The sequence below is a fragment of the Lissotriton helveticus genome, chromosome 7 (genome assembly GCF_964261635.1).
Source record: "Lissotriton helveticus chromosome 7, aLisHel1.1, whole genome shotgun sequence".
In the NCBI taxonomy this organism is placed as follows: Eukaryota; Metazoa; Chordata; class Amphibia; order Caudata; family Salamandridae; genus Lissotriton; species Lissotriton helveticus.
Window position 1 is genome coordinate 1518495767 of NC_136068.1, and position 22991 is coordinate 1518518757.

General features: G+C 43.2%; 1 protein-coding gene across 1 annotated transcript in view; it reads right to left on the bottom strand.

Annotated features, from left to right (window-relative positions):
* Positions 1–1229: 1229 nt before the first annotated feature.
* The window catches only part of CACNG6 (calcium voltage-gated channel auxiliary subunit gamma 6), a 480288-nt gene continuing 458526 nt past the window's right edge, over positions 1230–22991 (bottom strand). The window contains exon 4 of the mRNA XM_078654965.1: positions 1230–3585. Coding sequence (XP_078511091.1) covers positions 3353–3585 — 233 coding nt within the window. The 3' untranslated portion in view covers positions 1230–3352. The remainder of the gene's footprint in view (positions 3586–22991) is intronic.

A 22991-nucleotide genomic window follows, 5' to 3' on the forward strand; every position in this document is an offset into this window, starting at 1 on the left:
TATAATATATTCGCAGCTTAAACCTCACAGTTTATATTTACAATGTTCTCTTATGCATCACATTTTCATCAATAAATATCTTTAAATAGAAAAAAATGGTGTGAACTCGTTCTGCTTTTTAATGATCTATGCTGATTTATCTTGCATCCAACTAAAACACCATGTAGGTTAACCACAGTCATTTTATATGCCCATATTATGTTTAGGTCTGCACTGCAGCATGCAACATGGTCACTCAGCAGCTGCTTTTGACCACACTTCGCTGTCTTTTTTTATCTAATATTTCTCTGAAGCAAAGAGTTAGGCCACATTAGAGTTGGCGATCAATGAGAAATGTGTAAAACAATGGCAGATTACCGCACCTTTTGGCCCTCACCCCCAATTATTATTTAGAGGTGGGGTTGTCCTTACGGAATGGAAATCTTTTAGTTGTCCTTACGGAATGGAAATCTTTTAGTTCCATATCTTATCATACATGGTGGGCTTGGGTGTCTTTCTTGCGAGGAGCGCATACCTGTGTAGACGAGGCTCATCTCTTCCCTTCTATTTCTAGTGGTGTATGGAGAGCTTTAGATGAATATATCGATTTGGCATCGAAAGGGTTGGTGGAACAATTTCCCTTTGTGTCGTCTCTTTAATTTCTTTCCTTTCTTCCTTTTTGTAGTGCTACAGGAGATCCTCCCCTCCTCCTCCCCTCTCCTCCTCCCCTTTCTTAATCTTTTTTGATTTATTCTTTTCTTCTTCTTCTTTCTTTTCTTCTTACACTTTCTTTCTTTCTTTTTATTCTTACTTTTTTTAACTACTTATTATCAAAGTGATACATCTGATTTTTTATTATGGTTTCTTGGTGCTACTATTTCTCTGAAATTGGTCATAGTTACTGTATATGATATGTTTATATTGGTGTTCTTATGATTCTTTTTTGCTCAATGTATCACTTTTGTATTGTATTTAACTATTTATATGTCCTTTTGGAAACTAATAAAATATTGAACAAAAAAAAAAAATATTTAGAGGTGGGGGAGGTGCTTAATTTCTAACAGAAGAGGTTCTGCACCTCTCCCCGCATGCCAGCCCCCGAAGAACAGCCAGGTCTGTGCTATAAGAAGGACCTACTTTTTTAGGACAGTACTTCCAGCATTGTTTTTCCGGCCCCCCCGGCCCCCCGGCCTTCTATGCCTTCACCCATTGTTGCCTACGCACTGAAAGAAGGATTTTTAGAAAGAAACCAGTGCTTTCTGTGTTTATTTATGAGAAACAAGTAAATTACAAGTAAATTACATGGCGGGCCGACAAGCATAGTGTAGCTTTCCTAGAAGAGCTTTTGTTGTGTCCGCGGAGGCTTTTTTTAGAGAATATTCCCCATCAGTTCAGCTAGGAACAGTGAAATGCTGGGTGGGCAGAGGCAGGACCTCTGTTGCCCCAGTGGCATGGTGGCTGTCCAACTAGGGCATAAATGATGCCCAACGTTTTATTGTACTTCCCACATAAGGACATGAATTGCAAAATTCATTTATAATCTCCAATTCCGTTCAATGTCTACCCTTTCAGCAACCCTGTAAATGAACCTAGCCCACAGTTTTACATAAACGCATACACATTATTGATTTAAGCTCACAAACATGTGATGCAATACCCCAGTGAAGGTTAGAAATGATATAAGATGGCTAAAACCAAGGCAAAACAAACCTCACATTGCTTTATTTACAGGTGTGCCCCATGTGTGCAGAGGTATCTTCTGCTTTATATTCATCAAGCTCTCACCAGCATAGGTCCTACATGGCAAAAAATTAGGTATGCAAACATTTCTTTGACCAACTCAGATGAGCACCATAACCAAACTGTTTTTATCACATTTTTGCCAGGTGTCTAGCAATAAATATTGTTTCAAAGAGCATGACTGGAATTTCAATTGAGCTTTCAGTATAAGATGTAACACAACACTCTGAACCTCCCAGAGCAAAGAATTCATATAACAAATCTCTGGTCAGCACAAACATAAATAAGGTAATGGTAATTCTGCTTCATGTTGCTTCATTGTGCCTGAGGATACAGCCTCTTTCTTTGTCAATGCTTCAGAATAAAATGCACCAACTTATTTTCCTTGCTGTTTTACAAAGTACACAGACAACAGGATGCAACTTACAATATCTATCTCCTTTATATAAACAAAGATTTAACTAATCTTCCCTCAGCCCTGAAGTTCTCCTTTCCTACTGACATGTAAGAGATAAAACTTTAGATGTCAGCTGTAGGCTTTTAAATGTAGGCTCTGTCTTCCTTATAAATGTGATTATTTGTGACTGGCACACAGCAGGGCATGAAGATAGCATGATTGATTGAGCCCCCTGCTCAAGAAAGCTTTGCCCAGGACACATCACTTTTACCAGAAGAACAATCAACACAAGTTTCTCGAACCTTTCAACACTGTACGCAGCATGATCTCTTTCCACCCCTTTCAGAATGATGGAAGGTGGTACCACCATTCTAAGAGCAGGGCTGGTGACTGTCGAGATCCTTGTCTTGCTTTATACTAGCATTATACTAGCCTAAATGCAGCTGCAATCACTGAATGATGATCTAATGCTATTGCTAGGGTAAAGGCAACCTCAAGAAGCTGTGTGATTAGATACTCGCTCTTCATTGCATTCAAATAAATGTGACCTTTGGCCTTTTCCATCCTGAATCTCTGTCACCCAGCGTAAGGCAACCTGAATTCCACTATCAAGCCTCTCAGCCTATATCACAATGAGGAGACTGCACTGCAACAACACTTATAATCCCTCTTCCTCAAACTTGCAAGACATCAGTCAGTTTGAACTAATTCATGGTAGTGGTTACCCACCCAAAATACAGATCAACTTAGAATTGGTCTGTGGGACTACTTACCACAGTTGTAGAAATCTTTAATAAAATAGGGATACATAAAACCATATTGGTCATTGCTCCTATGTTGGTATACTATGTACCACCTCCTCCATTTTCTCAGCTCCCGCCATGGCCCACCCGTGAATTCCCCTTCCCGTCCAAAGTAAACACATTAAAGGAGGTTTGGTATGCTAGAAAGCTTATTTACAAGAGAGACAACAAATGATAGGTCCAACAGAGTGACTGCTCTGATGTGTCTGATTTATCCTTCCCTCTCCCGGGGTTCCTCTGTTTCTGGGGCTCGGGCGTGCACCACAAGTCCCATGGCCTGTTAAATGAATCCGGTGCAAAATAAAAGCCAAAATAAACAGCCCTTCTCAAATGAAGGGTTCTTCCAGTAAGAATCAGTTCTGGTGACATTGTTGTTGAGTGGTATTTATTCCAAAAAATCTCCTCGGGTCAAAACATATCTATCACAGCCTTTTTAAGTACTGGATTGTGGCTCTTTCTTCAGACAGTACTCCCAGGGCTTCTTGGTCAATGGCGGAAGAGACAGAATGACAAAACACAAGCCTCCGAACATCATGATGGCACCACCAGCAGCAGCACAGGCAACCGACCAAGAGTATTCATATTCCAGAGGTATAGATTGATCACTCTCGATCAGCCACCGAACAGCCTGACGAAAGATCTCCATGGTGACGAGCACCATCAGTCCTGCAAAATAAAGCTTTACAGAGTTACTGGAATTTGGACAAACATGCATCAAGGTGGATTATAATGTGAAAAGCAAGCAGCAACAATACTCAGGCAATAAGGTCACTCAAAATATTTATCAAGTGGCATACGCTTACTGATCGACCAGAAGGGAAATGGTACTCTTTGAAGATACTCTTCTACTATCAGTCTTATCAGCTCCTTGCTCCTGGCTAATGGTAAGGGGGGGGGAGGGGATTTAGAGCACAAAGTGCACCCTGAAAGTAGAACAATTTGGAAGCATAGACCAACAAGCCCAGCTGGCTTCCCCAAACCTCACAGGGTTTAATCTGTAGTCATACTGTAAATAAGTTATGGAACGAGAATATCACGTTTTAAATCTTGTGCTATACTAAAATATTGTAGCAAAAGTATTGATGACCAAAATATCATCTTGTTAAGTATATAGAGGCAAGTAATGGTTTAATATACTAAATTCCACCTATGTATATTCAAGATACATAGAGTGGAGCTAAGAATAGTAACTCTAGACTTACAATATATACTTAACACAGCAATATTTTGTTGAGGATATTTTTGCTATTCTGGTATCATGAATCTCTAGTAACTTTTCGAAAGCACAACACCAAGTAAAGATTTTTAAACAGATAGTGGTAATAGAGAATAGTTTTCAATTCTAGAGGCATTTGGGGGGAATGTCTAGGTTTACAAGAGTCACTGAGGTAAACAACGTGCACTTATTCCTACTTGCTAATCCCTCTTTTTCCAGACTAGCATGGAAACTGATAATTTTTTATCCAAAACCACAAGAGTAAGCAACTAACACATAGAATGTTACTGGCTTAGCCAGAGATGTTCTACACATGGCTGACTAGAAATACTCTTCTGCTCTGGAGGTAATGCATAGTGTTTCCACAAAACTGAAAATTATCCGTGATGACTGCTCTAAGCATCACATTAAGTGGGACCGACTCCGGGATGGCTGCTCTACGTATCTCATCAAGTGAGACCGGCTCCGTGATGGCTGCTCTATGTATCAGATCAAGTGGGACCTGCTCCCTGATGGCTGCTCTACATATCTCATCAAGTGGGACCAGCCTCAGAAAAGTCGCTGATGCTTCCTTGACTCTAACTCCATGTTTCTCAATGGTTTAAAATAGAGGCAGAAGGCAAGGAGTACGACCCTCTACTTTACAGGGCATGATCCATTAAGCTAAGTGAGTCTTAGATGCTAGGGACCCGACTTAAGATCTCGTGTATAGAACACACCTGTTCAGTTCATCAAGAGACTTCATCCAATCAATAGGATCCATTGAAAATCTGGATTAGGAAATTTACTCTTCCCACTGAAAAAAATTACTCTTAACATTTGGAAGTAACATAGAGAGGAAAAGCTATTGTTTCACTGTAAAATCCTAATCAGTCTTTAGCAAAAATTACGTCAGTTCTTAATAACCCGATATATAATGATTGGCTCTCACGAGCCGCCTTCATGCTGTGAGTGGAACTGGTCCTGAGAGATAAGGCAGCACGCCCTGCAACCTATGAACTTTGATTTTTTTCTCTACTGACGATTGAGGAATCATGAAACACGTGTCTAGGGACACAAATCGAAACTAATAATACAGCACTGGCTATGAACACTTTGAATTGAATTGAGCGAGAAATTATGAACTACGTGAACCACCATGCACGAGGTAATTACGTTGGGGCGTGTCTGGTGCGCTCCCAACCCCCTAAGAGTACAAAGTTCTTAATAACACTTCATCTCAATTAAAACATGTGCTAGAAGAAAGCAAGTGCAGGTAGTATATTTTTCTTGCAGATGCAACTATGACAATAAACTCATTTGTGTATGTCACCAGTTCACTATCTCTAAATGTACTGTGCTGAAACGAATTATAAACAAGAGCAGGCACAATAATATAAAATTCTCAAGCAAAAGCTTACTTCATTTCTGCTATACAAGGAGAAGGGATTTTTTCACAATCTTTCTAAATAACTCTGTTTTATGGTGAAACATATTGCACTGTCATGCTGCCACATCGGGTCCTAAATGGCAAATTTAGTCAAGTAGAGAGCAAAATACACTTTGGCAGATTTACATGCCCCCTGCTCCACCAGTACATCACTTTTCCTCTCCTTGTAAATATGGTCCTTCACACGCAGCACTTTGCGTTGAAGGTGCGTTCCATGGGTGTTGCTGTGGGTGTTCCCATGCAACACCCATGGAACAAGACAAATCTCCAGATTTACGAGAAGTCTTAAATCTGGAGATCTGTCTGAATGCTAAGCCACCCTAGAGATGGCGTAGCGAGGCACAACGGGGAGAAATGTTATAATGTTTCCCCGATTTTGTTCTCTTCCAATGCATGCTGCATTCTACAGCACGCATTGAAAGAGAAAAATGCCTGTAGTGATTGTTTTTGTGCAGGAAGTTGCCCCTTCCTGCACAAAAACTATCTCCCCACCACGCAGGCATCCGTGCACCATGGTGCAAGGATGCCTGCGCATGGCTGCAATTTGTACGCCAGGGGAAAGCACAGAGATGTGACATATTCTTATAAATATGTCGCATCCCTGTTCTTCGGAAGTGCTGCAGTGTGGCGCAGCCAAAGGGCTTGTGGTGCCACGATGCAGCACTTGTTTGCAGATCTGCCCCACAAAGTCCCAAAAAAGTTTGCACTTGTTTTACAAACCCAGCGACAGAATATCATCCACTGTATATCAGTGACAGAATATATTTTACTGTATATCAGTGACTGTATATCATCCATTGGATATCAAGAACAGTATATCATCCACTGTATATCAGTGACAGTATATTGTAAAGATAGTCCAATCATAGGTTGGAAAGTAACTTCTTTATTGGTGAACAAGCAGGTACATCTCACATCTTCATCATCTCTCCTTCAACTGTCCAACTCTTCCTACAATTCTGGAATCCTACTACAGAGCATCACCCAGTTGCAATGGAGCTGGATGTATGCACTGCAGCCAGGATACCACATCTTCTCTCTTTACAATTAACAAGAAAATAAGAAACATAGAATAAAAATAATGACACATAAATTACTAAGAGCTAATAAAAGAATAATATAAGGTAAGAAGAACACCAAGAAGTGTAATATTAACACAACCCCACTTCCTCTTGACACAAAAATTACCTATGACTTACATTACGTAACTCTTGAATTTTGTTGGAACTCTTACTGATCTGCCAGTGCGTGTGGTCTTAAACTCGCTACACGTGGCTTGTTCCAAAGGTACGGATGCACTGGCATGTGAATCATCAATATTACAATGGATTGATGACTTCTTCCCACATCCAATCCATAGATGGTGTTTTCATTACCTTATTGCTTGTGACAGAAAAGTTCCCTTTACACTTTGCAATTCTGTTGTGATGCCAAATTTTATTATCACTTAGTTTAGCGGATTTGAAGTATAACTCCATTACTCGTAAAGGGGGATGAGAATTTGCTCTTACCTTTTCTGACTTGAGAACATAGTTTTATTTTAACCCAATCGCCAATCTGTAAATTGGCTTCCTTGGTGACATGTTTTTTCTCAAAATTGTTTTTGTAAGATTTGTGAATCTTGCGTAAATTGGGACGAACTAAAGCAGGAGACCATTTTCCACACACCTTTTTTTTTATTCCAAGCAACAATTTTTTTTGTGAATGATTCTCTACATCTAAGTATTCTAAATGGGCTATAACTTGTACATATGGGAGTGATTCTTTACGCCCAAATAGTGCTGTACAATTCTTTCTCCCAGTTCTTCCCTGCACTAATGGCCCCCTGTATGCTTCCCATAATGACTCTGTTGATTCTTTCAACAATTCCATTTCTGGCTGCATGGTAAACTGGGATTTTTCTTACAATAACACCATTCCTTTTCAAGAATTGAAGAAAAGTATCTGATATTAATCGTGGTCCATTGTTGCTCGGAATGTGTCTGGGAATACCTTCACGTAAGAATAACTCTTCTAAAAACATTACAACTTCTTTTGAGTCACTTTTTTCTGTAATCTTAATCTCTGGCCATTTAAAGTAGTTGTCGATGACAACTAGGATATATTTCATGTAACCATGATTATATTTAATGTGACCCAGCCAATCTATGCTCAAATCTTACCATGGATGCTCAAGAATTTGTCTAAGCCCAAGAGAAGGTTTGAATACTCTTTGAGCTTTGTCAGCATTGGCAAAAGTGGAATATTGCTGGGTAAAACTTTCAATGTCTTTGTGTAAGCCAGGTCACCAAAAGCACATTTTAATTCTAGATTTAAGTTTAATTATTCTCAAATAGCCTTCATGATTAATGGATAAGATTCTAACATGTAAATTTGATGGCACTACTCTTTCACCCCTACATAAATGGTTACAATCATCAATACTCGATTTCCTAGGCCAACCATTGATAACATGTCTGGCAACAACATTTAAGGTTTTATCCTTCCTTCATTCTTCATCCCATTCTTCTTTTGAAATATCATTTACGGCGTTTCCATCAACCTCATGAACAATGGCTACATTATAATCTTCACACATGTCATATAAATTGTCTTGAACAGGTAAAGGGGACCTACTCAGATAATCTGCGAACTGGTTCCTCTTCCCGGCAGGTATTCAACCTCATACGTAAATTCCAATAATTTAAGACTCAACCTAGCCATCCTGGGAGTGGCCTTTAGTATACCATCAGGTGTAAGTATTTTAAGTAGGGGTTTGTGTTCAGTGCGCAAGGTAATTCTGGTATCTCAAATTAACTGACTGAACTTTTCCATGGCCCAGACTGTGGCTAGCATTTCTTTCTCTGTAACAGAGTATTTCTCTTCAGAAGAGGTCAGGGAACCAAATGCAAACCCAATTGTTATTTCATAACCAGTATCACCAATTTGGGACAGGACTGCACCCAAACCTTTCCCACTAGCATCAGTGGTGATTATGCTAAGAGCTGTACTGTCAAAAGCTTGAAAGGGAAGGGCAGACACTAGTTCATTCCTTATTTTATCAAAATCACTTTGAAGATCCTCATTCCAATTGAACTCTTGTCTAACCTTGAGGAGCTGTCTGCGGTTGAAGGTTTTGTTGGCAAAGTTTTGTACAAATTTTGAATAAAACTCCGCCATTCCTAGGAATGACCTTAAATCATCTTTAGATTTAGGAATGGGGGCATTTTCAATGGCACAAATTAGTTTCTTCTTAGGTGCAATACCACCCCCACTCACTTCGGGTCCAAAATATGTGACCAAATTCATGCTAAATCTACATTTCTTAAGTTGAGCTGTTAGGCCCTTCTCAGCCAGAATCCTTAACACTTCAATAAGTCTGTCATTATGCTCTTCTTTGTTCCCATGATAAATATGTAATCTTGGAAATAAGTGACTCCATTTACATTCTTGAACAGTTTGTGCATTAGCCGTTAAAAAACTGCTGCCGCAGACGCTAATCCGAAAGGCATTCTGATGAAGCGATAACATCCAAATGGAGTAATGAAAGCAGTCAAGTTTTTACTGGATTCATGCAAGGGTATTTGGTGGTAGGCGGACGTTAGGTCGATTGTCGAAAACCATTTTATGCCTTTCGTTTAAGCTAAGAGTTCGTCAATCCTGGGTAAAGGAAACATATCTATTAAAATGTTCTTGTTTAGGTCCCTCAAGTCCACACACACGAAGACGGCCGTCAGATTTCCTAGCGGCGACCAATGGGGCCAACCATTCTGCGCTCTCTATAGGCTCAATCACACCTTTTTTTCCAAAATATCTAATTCATTCATGACTGCTTCTTTCACACTTATGGGTATGTTCCCTGGCGTTATGGGTAACAGGACGAGCATCATTCTTAAGCACTATTGTATGCCAACACCCAATTAATTTGCCTACTTCACCAGAAAAAAATTGTGGGAAAGTGTTCCACAATTTTATCCATAAATTCCTTGTCTCCTTCTTCCAAAATCATTACTTGGTTTTCATTCTTTGGATTAAGGATGATCCCAAGTGCGCCCTGGTCAATCCATCCCAGAAAAGAAGGACCAACCTTTGCAACATACAATTTGCCCAAAACTTTCCTACCCTTAAATTCAAAGGTTTCCTCTACAAATCCAACCATGGGGATTTTTTTCACCAGTAAACGTAACGGGTTGTATGTCAGGGGGTATAAAGTCTTTGTTTAAGGTGTCATCAAAAAGTTAGTTCCAAACGTCACGATGTATAATAGTGTACGGGAAACCCGAATCTGGTACAATATGTATAATGATCCCCCCAATCTTAATGTCGTAAGTAGGTTTCTTTTTTGATTTGGTGTTGATGTTTGACACAATGTCATTGGAATCACAATTATCAATAATGCACAAAATACCTTCATTCAGTGTACTAAATTCACAATTTATGGCTAACTTTTTTAAAGAGGCTACATAATCGTCTTACAGACTCTGTCTTCCCTTGTTTCCTTTTGAAAAATTCATGCCTACTAATACTCACACATACTGGAGGGTGATAATGTGAATGTGAATGTGAAAGCATCAATAAACACATTAGCACTGCTATCTGATCTCACTTTCTTTTCCATTTGGTTAAAAACTCTAATGCCCTCAGGACCAAGACTGTGAAGAAGCATCTTTTTTTTCTAGATTGCGTAAATGCCTCATCACTATCTTCTTCCAGTGCCTCAATGTAGTTTAAAAAATGAACTTTCCAGTCAGACCATTTAATTAAAGGTTCACCTGGCCTTGACAAAAACGCAACAGGAGGGTTTAAGCCACTTTGGGATGCCATTATGAATGTAAAATTAAATTTGAGTAACAGTAAATTAATTGTAAATATCTGCACAACAGAATTATATAAACGTGTAAATAAATTAGATCACATACAAGAAGGTGTGCACATCACCGCATTGTAGTAGTAATAAATAGATGTGCATAAGCTAAAAACAATGTGTGCACATCACAGTGGAATATTCATGTTGCTTTGCAGTGTGCACATATCTGAAGTAATACTGAAAGAATTTCGAAAAAATAAAGTACCTTGGAGTTGATTTTAAATAAAATCTATGAAATCTTGCGTCAGATGAGTCTTCTCTTGCTCCGACAAGAGATTATTGCGGCTAAAGAACAGACGCGTAAATAAAATGGAGGCGCTCAGGGTCATGTCGTGTGACCTTGCCGATGACGTTTCTTCCTTTGTAGACATCACGGGTCTGTTTCCCTGAAGACTGAAGAGTCGGAGCGTGTGGCTGCTTCTCTGGAGACTGAAGAATGGAAGTGTGGTGCAAGAGACTTACGTCAGCATGCGAATGCACAACACTGCCCAGCTCAAATGATGCAGCCAAGATGTCGTCAAGGTAAATGTAATGTTCCCTATCACCTCCACAAGTATGACAGGAGTCGCTGTATGTTTTAAGTAGTTTATTCCACTACAAGCATCAGAGAGCGCCGAGCCGCTGGTCTCGCTGGCCCCGACACTCGCGCTCTTTTCCCCAGGCTGCGCGCGCATCTAAACATGGCCGCGGGCGTGCCGCGTCATCACGCTGCGTGCTCCAACTAGAGCGCCAACTCTACATATCTCCCCTTTTCACACATATGACAAAACATGGAACTATTGTTCATCACCCATGTCATAGTCCTGGAACCTGGATGGTCTCACCACTGCTCTCCCCCCTCGGGTGCGTCTTACCGGGGTTGCAGTGTCCTCTCTCTCCTGAATCACTCCACCACCTGCTCCTGGGCTCAGTTCAGCTGGGCTCCCAGTCGATCTCCTTATGCTCCTCTCCGCTTCCGTGCTGTGGTCACCATTGCTGCTTTGCTCCTCGCTCCAGCCTCTTGCATCTGTGTCCGTCCCCGAGCTGGAAAGTTCTAATTCCTGTTCGAACTCCACTGTTACTCCCTGTTCCTGTTCGTCGGCGTCCCATCTTACTATTCTATTTCACCTTGCCATCCTATCTTGGGACCAGACATTTCCGTCGCTCAATAAGGCCGCTCTGTCATACACCTCCTTCACTTGGATTGGTGTACTGTATTTGCTGTCCCCTTTCCTTTGTAATGTCGCCAGTTTGACTCTCACCCATTCGCCCTTCTCCAGTCCAGTGTCTCTCACATTCCTACGCAAATTGTAGTGTTTGGCATAAACTGCTTGTGTTTTCTCCAGATTGGCATGGACTACAGCTCGGGACCATTGGCTGGTGACAGGTTTTTCTTTCCACACTCTGTTGTCCCTCGTGAAAGGGTCGCGACCCCTCAATATCTGGAAGGGGCTATATCCTGTCCCCGTGGGTGTGATTCGGTAGACCCATATCATCTTCCATATTTCCTTCTCCCAATCTTTCCCGCTCGTTATGGCCGCCTGCACAGACCTCATCACCACTCTGTTGAAACGTTCTACTAGGCCATTCCCAGCTGGGTGGTAAATAGACGTGTGTTTGGACAGGATACCATTTCTCGTCATGAAATTAGTCCACTTCTCTGAGGTGAACTGAGGCCCATTGTCACTTAGTATAGATTTGGGTATACCTTCTCTCACAAATGTGTAATTAAGGAACCTTACAACTGTCTCTGTGTCCATCACTTCCGCCACCTTCATTTCTGGCCACTTGGAGTACCTGTCTATGAGGACACATATGTACTTTTGGGTACCCTGTCCATCCAAAATTGGGCCTATGATGTCAATGGACAGTTCTTCCCACGCGTTCCTTGGGGACCCGAACTTCCCCAGCGCTGGCCTTAAGGGCTTGAGTGTTTTGTCCGCTTTTTGGCACTGTGCGCATTCCCTGACGTACCGCTCAGCTTGTACATCCAAGCCCGGCCACCAGTACCCTTACTTAGTCCGTAATTTCATCTTTCCAATCCCCAGATGTCCTTCATGGAGTATCGCTAGTAACCTCGGAATGATTCCTGCTGGGGGGGATGACTTTATCTCCCCTGTATACGAACACTCCCTTATCGCAAACAGACAGTTCTTCCCTGATTTCATAATACTTCCTTAGATTTTCATCCATGTGCCTTTTCTCCGGCCATCCCTTCACTAAGCGCTCCTTCACCTCCAGTAAGCCTGCATCCTTTTCATAGGCTTCATGCCACTCTTGGTTACTGATGACTCTTTCCTGGTCCTCAGTCAATGCCACCATTTCTCCTCCGACTTCTCCGTCCTCTGCTATCGCCTCGATTGCTGCTGCTCTGCTCAAATAGTCGGCAACTTTATTTCGACTGCCCGGGATATACTCCACGTCGTATCTGTATTCCAGCAGCTTCAACGTCATCTTGGCTATCCTGGGCGTGGCGCTGGCATGTCCACTTGAGGTTAGTACTTTTACTAATGGTTTGTGATCTGTTTTCAACTGGAACCGTGTGCCCCATAGAAATTGTCGAAATCTTGCCATTGCCCACACTACGGCCAGCATCTCTTTCTCTATGACACTGAATTTTTTCTCTGTGTCACTCAGTGTGCGTGATGCAAAACTTAACGTTTCCACCACTCCTTGGCCTCTGTCCTGCATTAACACTGCACCAAGTCCCTTGTCGCTGGCGTCTGTCGTGAGCACCGTTAGGCCTTGGGGATCATACCCTTGCAGGGGTACTGCATTCACCACATCCTTCTTTACACTCTCAAATTCCTGCTGTGTCTCTTCCGTCCAGCTGAATGACGTCTTCTCCCTTGCCAATTGTCACATGTGGTGGGTCTTTGTTGCAAAGTGCTGGACGAATTTACTATAGTATTCCGCCATACCTAAGAAGGATCAGACGTCCTCTCTGTTGGCGGGGGGGTGGTGCATCGCAAATTTCGCTCACGTTCTCAGTTTTCGGTTTGATTCCTTGCACCCCTATCTCGTGCCCCAGGTATGTTACTGATTCCATGCCCTGGCGGCATTTTTTCCACTCCGCCGTCAGGCCCTTTTCCTCCAACACACTCAGGACCTTGGTTAGCTTGGCATCGTGGTCTATTCTGTCTCGCCCCACCACCAGGATATCATCCTGAAAGTATTGGATGCCGTCCATGTTCTTGAACAGTTGGTGCGTCAATGTTTGAAACACCGCCGCAGCCGATGCCAGTCCAAACGGCATGCGGCAGAACTGGTAGCACCCAAAAGGAGTGATGAAGGACGTCAATCTCTTTCTCTCAGGATGCAATGCGATCTGGTGGTACGCGGACGTTAAGTCTATCGTGGAATACCACTTTATGCCCCTGGTTTTTGCTAGCATCTCTTCGCTGCGGGGTAAGGGGAATTTTTCCACCACAATGTTTTTGTTGAGCTCGCGGAGGTCAACACACAGCCTGACCTTCCCGCTGGGTTTCATTACCACCACCAGTGGTGCCAACCATTCCGCGCATGTGATAGGTTCGATTATGCCCTTGTTTTCTAGATCTTGTAGCTCTTCCTGCACTGCCTCTCTTACGGTCATCGGTACGTTCCTCACTTTGTGTGATACCGGTACCACTCCTTCCTTGAGAACGATCTTGTGTGTAAACTTCTCTAGTTTGCCCACCTTGCCTCCAAATACTTTGGGGTACTCCTTCTTCCACTGGTCTAAGTCCGGCCAACTATCTTGTTCGGTGAGTAGTATCTGGACCTTTCCTCCTGGGTCTAGTTTGATACCCAGGTCCCCTTGGTCTAGCCAACCCAAGACTGAGGGTCCCTTCTCTGAGACGTACAGTTTGCAGATGGCGGTGCGTCCCCTGAATTCAAACTTCAATGGTCTGAATCCTGCCATGGGTATGCGGTCTCCATTGAACGTGACCGGTCGAATGTCCAGACGCTCCAGTTCCGGGCCCAGTGTCGGCTTAAATATCTCATTCCATACCGCCCTCTGGACTATAGTGTAAGGTGAGCCTGTGTCAGCTACAATGCTTATTGGAACTCCTCCTATCGTCATATCCAACACTGGTTTGGTTGACCTCTTGGTGTCGACACAGAGTATCTCGTCGTAGATGCACAGCACGGTGTCTTCTTCTTTGTAGTTGTCGTCCCCTTGGTCTTCTTGCTCCTGGTCTACGAACTTCACCATGGTCCTGGTGGATTTCCTGCGGCACACCTTCTCATAGTGTCCTATGATACCGCAGAACAGGCATTTGGCGCGAAACGCCGGACACTTCCTGTCGTGGGCCTCATGCGCCATGCTTCCGCATCTGTAACAACTCCTTTTGTTGTTTCCCGCCTGTTTTCCTGGGGTCCTGGATAACCTTGCCCTCTGTTCGGAGTCTTCTGCGCTGTGCCTTTGTACTTGCCTTCTCTCCGGGGCCCCTTGTCCTCTATCCTGTTCACCATTGGTCTGTCCACCGGCTCCTTTTTTGCTGCCTCGGCACACCGCTTCACGAGTTCCGCTTTCTTGACTGTCGCCATGACTTCCTTCAGTGTGGCGTCCCAGCTCGCCCATAACTTCTCCTGCACGGCTTTGCTCGTGGTATGCATAACGATCTGATCTTTGATGAACTCATCTTGGAATGCGGCATACCTGCACGTGGAGGCCAATTTCCTCAATGCCGCTACGTATTCCTCGACTGATTCTCCTATCTCTTGTTTTCTTTGTTGGAAATTGTACCTGTCGATTGAGACGCAGACCGCAGGTCGAAAGTGTTCATTCAATTCCTCAATGGCGTGGGCGTAGACGTCATCATCAGTGATTGCTCGTTGCTTGGGTACTAAGTTCTTGAAGACCCTGAGTCCCTCCGGGCCTAGGTTGAGTAGTAATATTCGTCTCTTCCTCTGGCTTGTGAATTTCTCCTTGTTTTCATCCTCTAGCACTTCTATAAAGTTGTCTATATATTCTCTCCAATCTTCCCACCGCATGAGGGGTTCCCCTGGTTTGGGTAGGAATGGTACTGGTGCCATAGCTGAAGACGTTTGGGCGCACATCCTTCCACGCTTTTCTGGGGAGCCAGTCTCACTGTGGCTCTTTGGGCTGCCTGGTGAGTCGTCCTCCTCCTGTTTCTTTGGCTGTCTCTGGGGGCTTTTATTGTCTTCCCCTTCGCCTTTCCCCAGGGTCGCCATCTCTCCAGCCCTTGTGGTGTGAGGTTAGTGGGGTCCCTTATTGTTTTACCCCCTCCTTCCGTGCACTCACACCTCCTTTCTTGGGCAGTGTGGCCCCTTTGTGTGTAGGTGGGCTCTGCCACACTCTCCGACGTCCTTGTTCTGTGGTTGATAGGTGGGTTCGTTGAGCACGTCGTGCTGATTAGTCTGTATTTCTGCCCAGGGTTAATGATCGGTGTTGCCTCTGGTTTTTCTTTTTTTTTTTTTTCTTATCTCCTTGTGCATCCCGCCCTCGTCGCCATTGTAATGTTCCCTATCACCACCACAAGTATGACAGGAGTCGCTGTACGTTTTAAGTAGTTTATTCCACTACAAGCATCAGAGAATGCCGAGCCGCTGGTCTCGCTGGCCCCGACACTCGCGCTCTTTTCCCCGGGCTGCGCGCACATCTAAACATGGCCGCGGGCGTGCCGCGTCATCATAACTAGAGCGCCAACTCTACAGTAAACGCCACGCCGCCGCTCGAATGACGCAGCCGAAATAATGCTGTTAAAGTGATGAGCACTTGTCAACAATTTCTAAATGGCACCCGTAGAAAATGTTTTCACACTTGAAAGTTCATCAATCATGAGAAGCACTTGTTAATGATTTTTAAATGGTATCGATGAAAATGTTCCCACAACTTAATCGTTAGGTTGTTTGAATAATACAGTCAAAATGCTTCAGCCACAACAGGAATCATAGAATTTATGTAGCATGTAATGAAGAGTCACACCACAATCAGCTCACTCAGGATATTCTACTTACGATTTAGTTGCAAGTTCATCCTGAGATATGCTGTTTAAGTATGAAGGTTTCTGCCTGTAAAATATATCTAGGGATATATTAGCAAGACACTCCTTGTAGTAAATCCATGGATTATCTTAATGAAGATTGTGAGTCAAAAATCATAAATCCATCTTTATAAGGATAATTAAAATTTCCAAAGAAACGGGATCTGCATGGGTCCTCCAAAATCTCTGCTTGTAATATATTCTCACCATCCAACGTCGCCAAAATGTAAAGATAGTCCAATCATAGGTTGGAAAGTAACTTCTTTATTGGTGAACAAGCAGGTACATCTCGCATCTTCATCATCTCTCCTTCAACTGTCCAACTCTTCCTACAATTTTGGAATCCTACTACAGAGCATCACCCAGTTGCCATGGAGCTGGATGCATGCTCTGCAGCCAGGATACCGCATATATCAACCCTTGGTGCCAGTATATCCTCTATTCTAGATCAGTAGGAGTATATCATCCATTGGATATCAGTGACAGTATATAACACCTTGGTGACAGTATATCCTCCATTGTATATCATCCATTGGGTATCAGTGCCTGAAGTTGAATGGCAGCAAGTCCGAGGTGCTGGTGATAGGGAAGGCTCCACCAGTGTGGTCGTCGGCATGGTGGCCCCAGACTTTGGGTCCCACTCCTACACTTGTGAACAAGCTAAGAACCTTGGGGTATGGGTGGACAACAAGTTATCTTTTGATTACCATACCAGTCGGGTGGCAGGCGCCTGTTTTGGTATCTTACGGGGTTTACAGAAAACTCTATAAGCTCTTCCCACTGCATCAAGGAAAATCATGGTGCACGCTTGGGTGACTTCTCGCCTGGATTATCGCAACCTCCTATATCTGGGTGCTACTGCTAAGGGAAACATCCTTTACAACGAAACTTTTACCACACAGTACCTTTACAACGCAGGTATTACAACGCAAGTCATTACAACGACTTGCGCTGGAGGGCGCTGTAGGATAGGGAATAGTTTAATTTACTATCCAAAACCTTCCCTACTATTCACGGGGACTGGAGTTGGAATAGTAAATTAAACTATTCACTATCCAGCGCCCCCCAACGCAAGTCGTTGTAAGGACTTGCGTTGTAATACCTGCGTTGTAAAGGCATGCGTGGAAAAAGCAAGCGTTGTAACGACATACATCCTACTGCTAAATGCATACAGAGATTGCAGTGCATCCAGAATGCAGCAGAAAGATTGGTTCTTATGCTTCCTAAAAGAACCTCAGCAACAAGGGCTTTGGCCTCCCTACACTGGCTCCCTATTAGGGAGAGAGTAAATTTAAAGGCCCTATGTGTTAGTCACTGGATTTTACAGAGGAAGGGGTCCTCGTACTCGCATGACTTTTGAATTCCCTATGCACCGACTAGACATCTAAGATCTAGTGGGAAAGGAAAGGTGTGTGTTCCCAACATCAAGAGAGCTAGGATGGGTGGTCGTTCTTTTCGCTATCTGGCGGCTCAGTTGTGGAACACACTTCCTCAGAGCCTCCGGCTGGAGTGCTCTGAGTCTATTTTTTGGAAAGGTTTGAAGACCCATTTGTTTCTGTGGTATAGCTTAGATCTTAGTTGTAGGCCCCTTGTTGTCGCTGTTTTTTAGCGGGTACCTTAGCGTGGGGAAACACTGGCCCAGTGTAACCAGGTGCTTTACAAATGTAATTATTATTATTATCATTATTATTATTTTATTTCATCCTCTGTATATCAGTGGCAGTATATCATCCCTTGGCGACAGTATATCCACCATTGTATATCAGTAACAGCACATCATCCATTGGATATCAGTGGCAGTATATTATCCACTGGATATCAGTGGTAGTGTATCATCCACTGGATATCAGTGACAGTATATCATCCACATATGTAGGAATCTGGATGTTGACTCCTTGGCTGACTGAAGAAACGTTATCCTACCATGAGAACACCCAAGGTGGACAGGGGTCAATGGAGTAAAGGTTGGGCAAGTAAAGTAGTAATGCTCTAATAAATACGAGGTAATCACAGGACCTAAATATTTTGGTCTGCCTGGGGCCACCTGCATCATTTTCAAAATTTGTGAGTCAATATAGTGTTCAAGAGGACTGAAAGGAGAGTGTACAGAATTAGACTCAACAATTGATGAGGAAAGATTCAATCCCTCTCTAACCATGTGACGATAAGGACACATTTCGAATTGTTCTCAGAGCCAAACTGGTCTTTGCTCAGGCAAATATAATTCCAGGCGTGCTCCCGCTAATAGGATAATTGTAGCCCCCGGGAGTAAGGACCACAGAAAATTCTTTATGCCTGACAGAGAAAAGAAAACAAATGTACCTAAAGCAATGAACTTTAGTTGTGCGTCACATATTTTCAAATGAAATTTTCTGTGACTAAATTCAGCCCCTGGAAAGGATTCCATTTACACTGTGGTGCCATGACAGTGTATATGACTTCAGAGCCTTCCCTTTATGACTTATACGAACCTGGAGGCATTCAGAAGGAAATTCCTTTCATCAGTTCAGTAAATTTATTGGCTAAATCGAGAAGGCGATGTGTATTGCCTTAAAAGGTAACAATCGCTAAAGTACATGTTGCGCCACCATTCTGCGTAATCCTGAGGAGGAGCAGAGAAAGTGTCTAAATAGCGAGGTTTTGAACTGAGTCTTTTGACTCCATACAGCATGAATCTTAAGGGCCGACAAACTTTTGTGGTGGAAATTCTGAATGACTGTGGGATCTTATCCACAAACCTAACACCATAGAGTTAATGAGTTTCACAATACCCTGATTGTACTTTGCTACATATGAAGCTCTGCAAATGACCAACCATATTTGCTATGGAGCTGAAAAGTCGTAGGAAAACTCAAGACAAGAAAGTGCACCATCTATTGATAGAGTTGTCATTCTACCACAAGACCCCACAGAAATTTACTGCACTTTTCATATAGGAATGCAGGAATATACATCATTTAAGCATGCAGCTTGCATACCTCCATGGAGCTTCTTCTCTTTAACTCCCTCTTCCTTGAAGGAGTCCATTGATAGGGATACAATACCCTATCCGGCTGGTACAGGCAGGCAAGTAGCCGTGTATAGGGTGGAACACACTATTTATGCCGTACCGGCTCGGGGGGTTTGGTCGCTCAAACTCACTTTACATATTACTGGTATCACATGGACGCCAGGCTGCAATATCTGAAACCAGTAAGCTTCCCGTTCCACTCAAACTTGCTCTCAGTTATACTACCACAGGGGCTGCCACGGAACCCTGCTGAGATCCAGACATTGCCTACTGCATGCTGGGCGTGGTCCTAGCTACAGGGATACTTACATGACGGATTCCTGTACGCTCCTCATATACAGTTAGCTGATAATCCTTGACTATCCCCAGCAACTGAGGCACTCACCAAACGCACTCTGGCTCGATATGGGTTGCGTACTATAGGTGACCTTTTTAAAGAATCGTGATCGTGTCATATATGGATAGATTTATCCCACACAGGGTGTGCAGCTCCCTAAGTGATGCACTCCCAGCCATGACGATGGAGCCGATAGATTTATCACCACTTACATTGGCTATTACAACATCAGATGGGGCTAATTTAGTATCACAGCTTTACCACACATCCCTAGCCCTCCGTCCAGCTGTTGGAAGCAAAGCGAGTCAAGCCTGGGAACAAGACCTAGGATTCCCACTGACAGACCAAACATTGTTAAATTGATGCGAACAAATGAGATATGTATCTAATAACCACTGTCATAAATTACTGCACTTTAAGTACCTGCACCGAGCGTACATCGCACCACACCTTCTGGCCAAGATGGATCCCACCATCCCACACTCATGTACCAGGTGTGATACTGATCATGCAGGGTTTTCGCACCTGGCCTGGCCCTGCTCATTGCGAAACAACAGATCTCATTACATTGGGATAGTGCCTAGGCCCCGACAGCAAAGGCTTGGATTCACGGCCTGATATATTACGATACCACCAGCGACATATATGCCACATTGCAAATGCTGGCCGCTCACCCGAAAGATATCTGCCAACTTCTGAAAGCTTACCTTCAGGCATATCCACTAGAGATTGACTGTGGGTTCTGTGCAGGCTACGACTTACTGGGCTCTCCTCCACGGGGGCAGGGGTGAGATGTGAACTACCTACTATCCTTGGTACCACCTACCGCTTACCGAGAGGAGGGGGGATTTATGCGCACAGGCTGAAGCATGTTTATGAACTTGTAACGTGAATCCTGAAGGGGGGGTTGGTTATAGTATAGGGCATCTCACTGAGCTATGGATGTCCTAGGGATTATACGTGACCCATACAGTTGTTCAATACTGATATCCACGGGCATAGTGTTTAGCACGGTGAATGGTTGTGAAAGCTACTTCTCAAATTGAAGAGCACCTCTGTATCGAGTTTGATGATTAATTTCCGTTGTTTTGTTCACTACATTCTGAGATGTTCAAGATTTAGCCTCTCGATGGACGCTGATATTGTACCTTTGTGCACCACGAAAATCTCAATAAATAAAAAGTAAAAAGAAAAAGATGGATACAATCCACACCGAGACCTTCAAGGCAATGTTGCATACCAAACTAAGGATGTGGCATTGAGCTCTGCCAGCACCCACATGTAGTATAGAAATTAGATTCCATCAAAAAATATCAGGTAAAACGGGCAGGCTAAGGTTTTTTCACACGCAAACCAGAAGCGTTACTAATGATAGCACAGTGACCCATGAAGGAGGAGGCAGGTATATATTCCAAGAAGAAGATTCAGGAAGAAACACAGAGATCATTGCTGGTTCTCACAATATTTGATGCAGTCTCATATACTGAAGTTCATCTAGTCAGGCAGGACTAGAATTATCACCTCCATAAAGGTCCAAAATAGACTAAAATCTGACCTGACCTGCAAAATCTGACCTGAGCTAAATTGGGATAGAGACACATTTTGGTCTTTGAAATTAACACCTATCCAGTTCGTGATTAAGGAAGAAATTACTTTTCTAGGACTTTGGACACTGCATTTGTGGTTGGATGCTATCAGCAGATCTAGATTTCATCTCAGTGCTGGTGAGACTACCTGAAGCGACCAATACTGAGGATAAAGAGCCAGGAATGCACGTTTCCATAGGACCCTTCGCATAACAGCCACAGGCTAGACATGGAATGGACATGGCATTAACTGAGCCTTAGTCTTCCAGAACCCTGATACTCTGAGTTTTCATACAATTTATAGGGGTTCTGAGGATGATAAAGATCTTGAGCCAGAATCACAGTTGTATCCATGACAGCTCCATTGCTGCAGGACTCCCTGGCGCACTTTATAGCACTAATACCCTTTAGATGATGGCGATAGCATAAAGGGCCTCCTCCTCAGCCCACATGAACTCGGACATGTAGTCCGCACCAATGTAGCCACAAAGAAAATCTGTCGTAGCTCATAGTTGTGTCATAGTTCATCATTGCCATTCAAAGGTAGCAGCCATCGCCTGTGGTGAAAATTTCCCAAGTTTGCCTTATTCCAGTCAGGTAAAACATGTATAGATTGCAAGTAACTTACTTGGGACTGACTGTCCAACTCCTATTGCTCTGTTAGTGGCAGCAGACATTGGGATACTAAATCTCTTCAGCTTCTACCCTCAACAGACCTATCCTTAAAAGAAGAAACACTCAAAGTTCTTTCGCTTTTCGCTTCTCACTTCTCAAATGTTCTATCTAAACCTGGCCAGAGTTCATCAATCAGGTATCATATAGGCCACGGCACGTAATAGTCTCTGGAACTAGAGGCTCTGCTTTGTATGCTTTACATTAGAGACAAGAACAGTGCCTATCTGCTTTTGCTCTTGGTTTTTTCCCAGCTGAATTTGATACTGTTGATAATGCAATCCATTAACATCCTTGGAAAGTGCCTGGGCAAAGTAACAACTTGATTCCCTTCCATAACAGAAAAGCAATAAGAACTGTCCAAGACAGAGAAGTCCAAATTCACCTTGTTTGGTATGTTCAGTAGCCCTGCAAGATTCAATACAATGCCTTGATTCTTTAAAGCATATAACTCACTCTTCGGGATCTTACCACAACCCTGCACATCACTATGCCTCAATATGCTGATGATACCCTGCTGCACAGAGAGGTGCATCGCTCATATCACAACCTGCATGAAGTCCACTTAAGAGTAGAATTCTGCATTACCTTAAATTAATTCTACAAAAGGGGAAGGTCCTATTCTTCTCTCCATCCAAATCTAACCTCGCGATCCAGTAAAAGATATCATTATCCTCTACTGGTGGCATGTCCCAATGCTGGTTTTATACTCCAAATTAGTTGGCTTGACAAATGGACCTCGAACTTCATCTAAACATAGTGTAAGAAGATCCATGCAAACTGCACTTCCTGGCCAAGACAACTGCATCCCCAAGCTTTCTTATGCCCTGGAATACCAGCTCCAAGGGAATATGGTCTGGCCGTTTGGACTTAACAGTTTCTGGAGGAGCAGGATGAAGCCTGATATGGATGTTCCCTGTTTATAGTGTACATTGTGCAAAACAGCGATGAAGGGGATGCAGCTCAGCATTGGCTGAGATTAATTCAACCCTTCCACCCCTCAT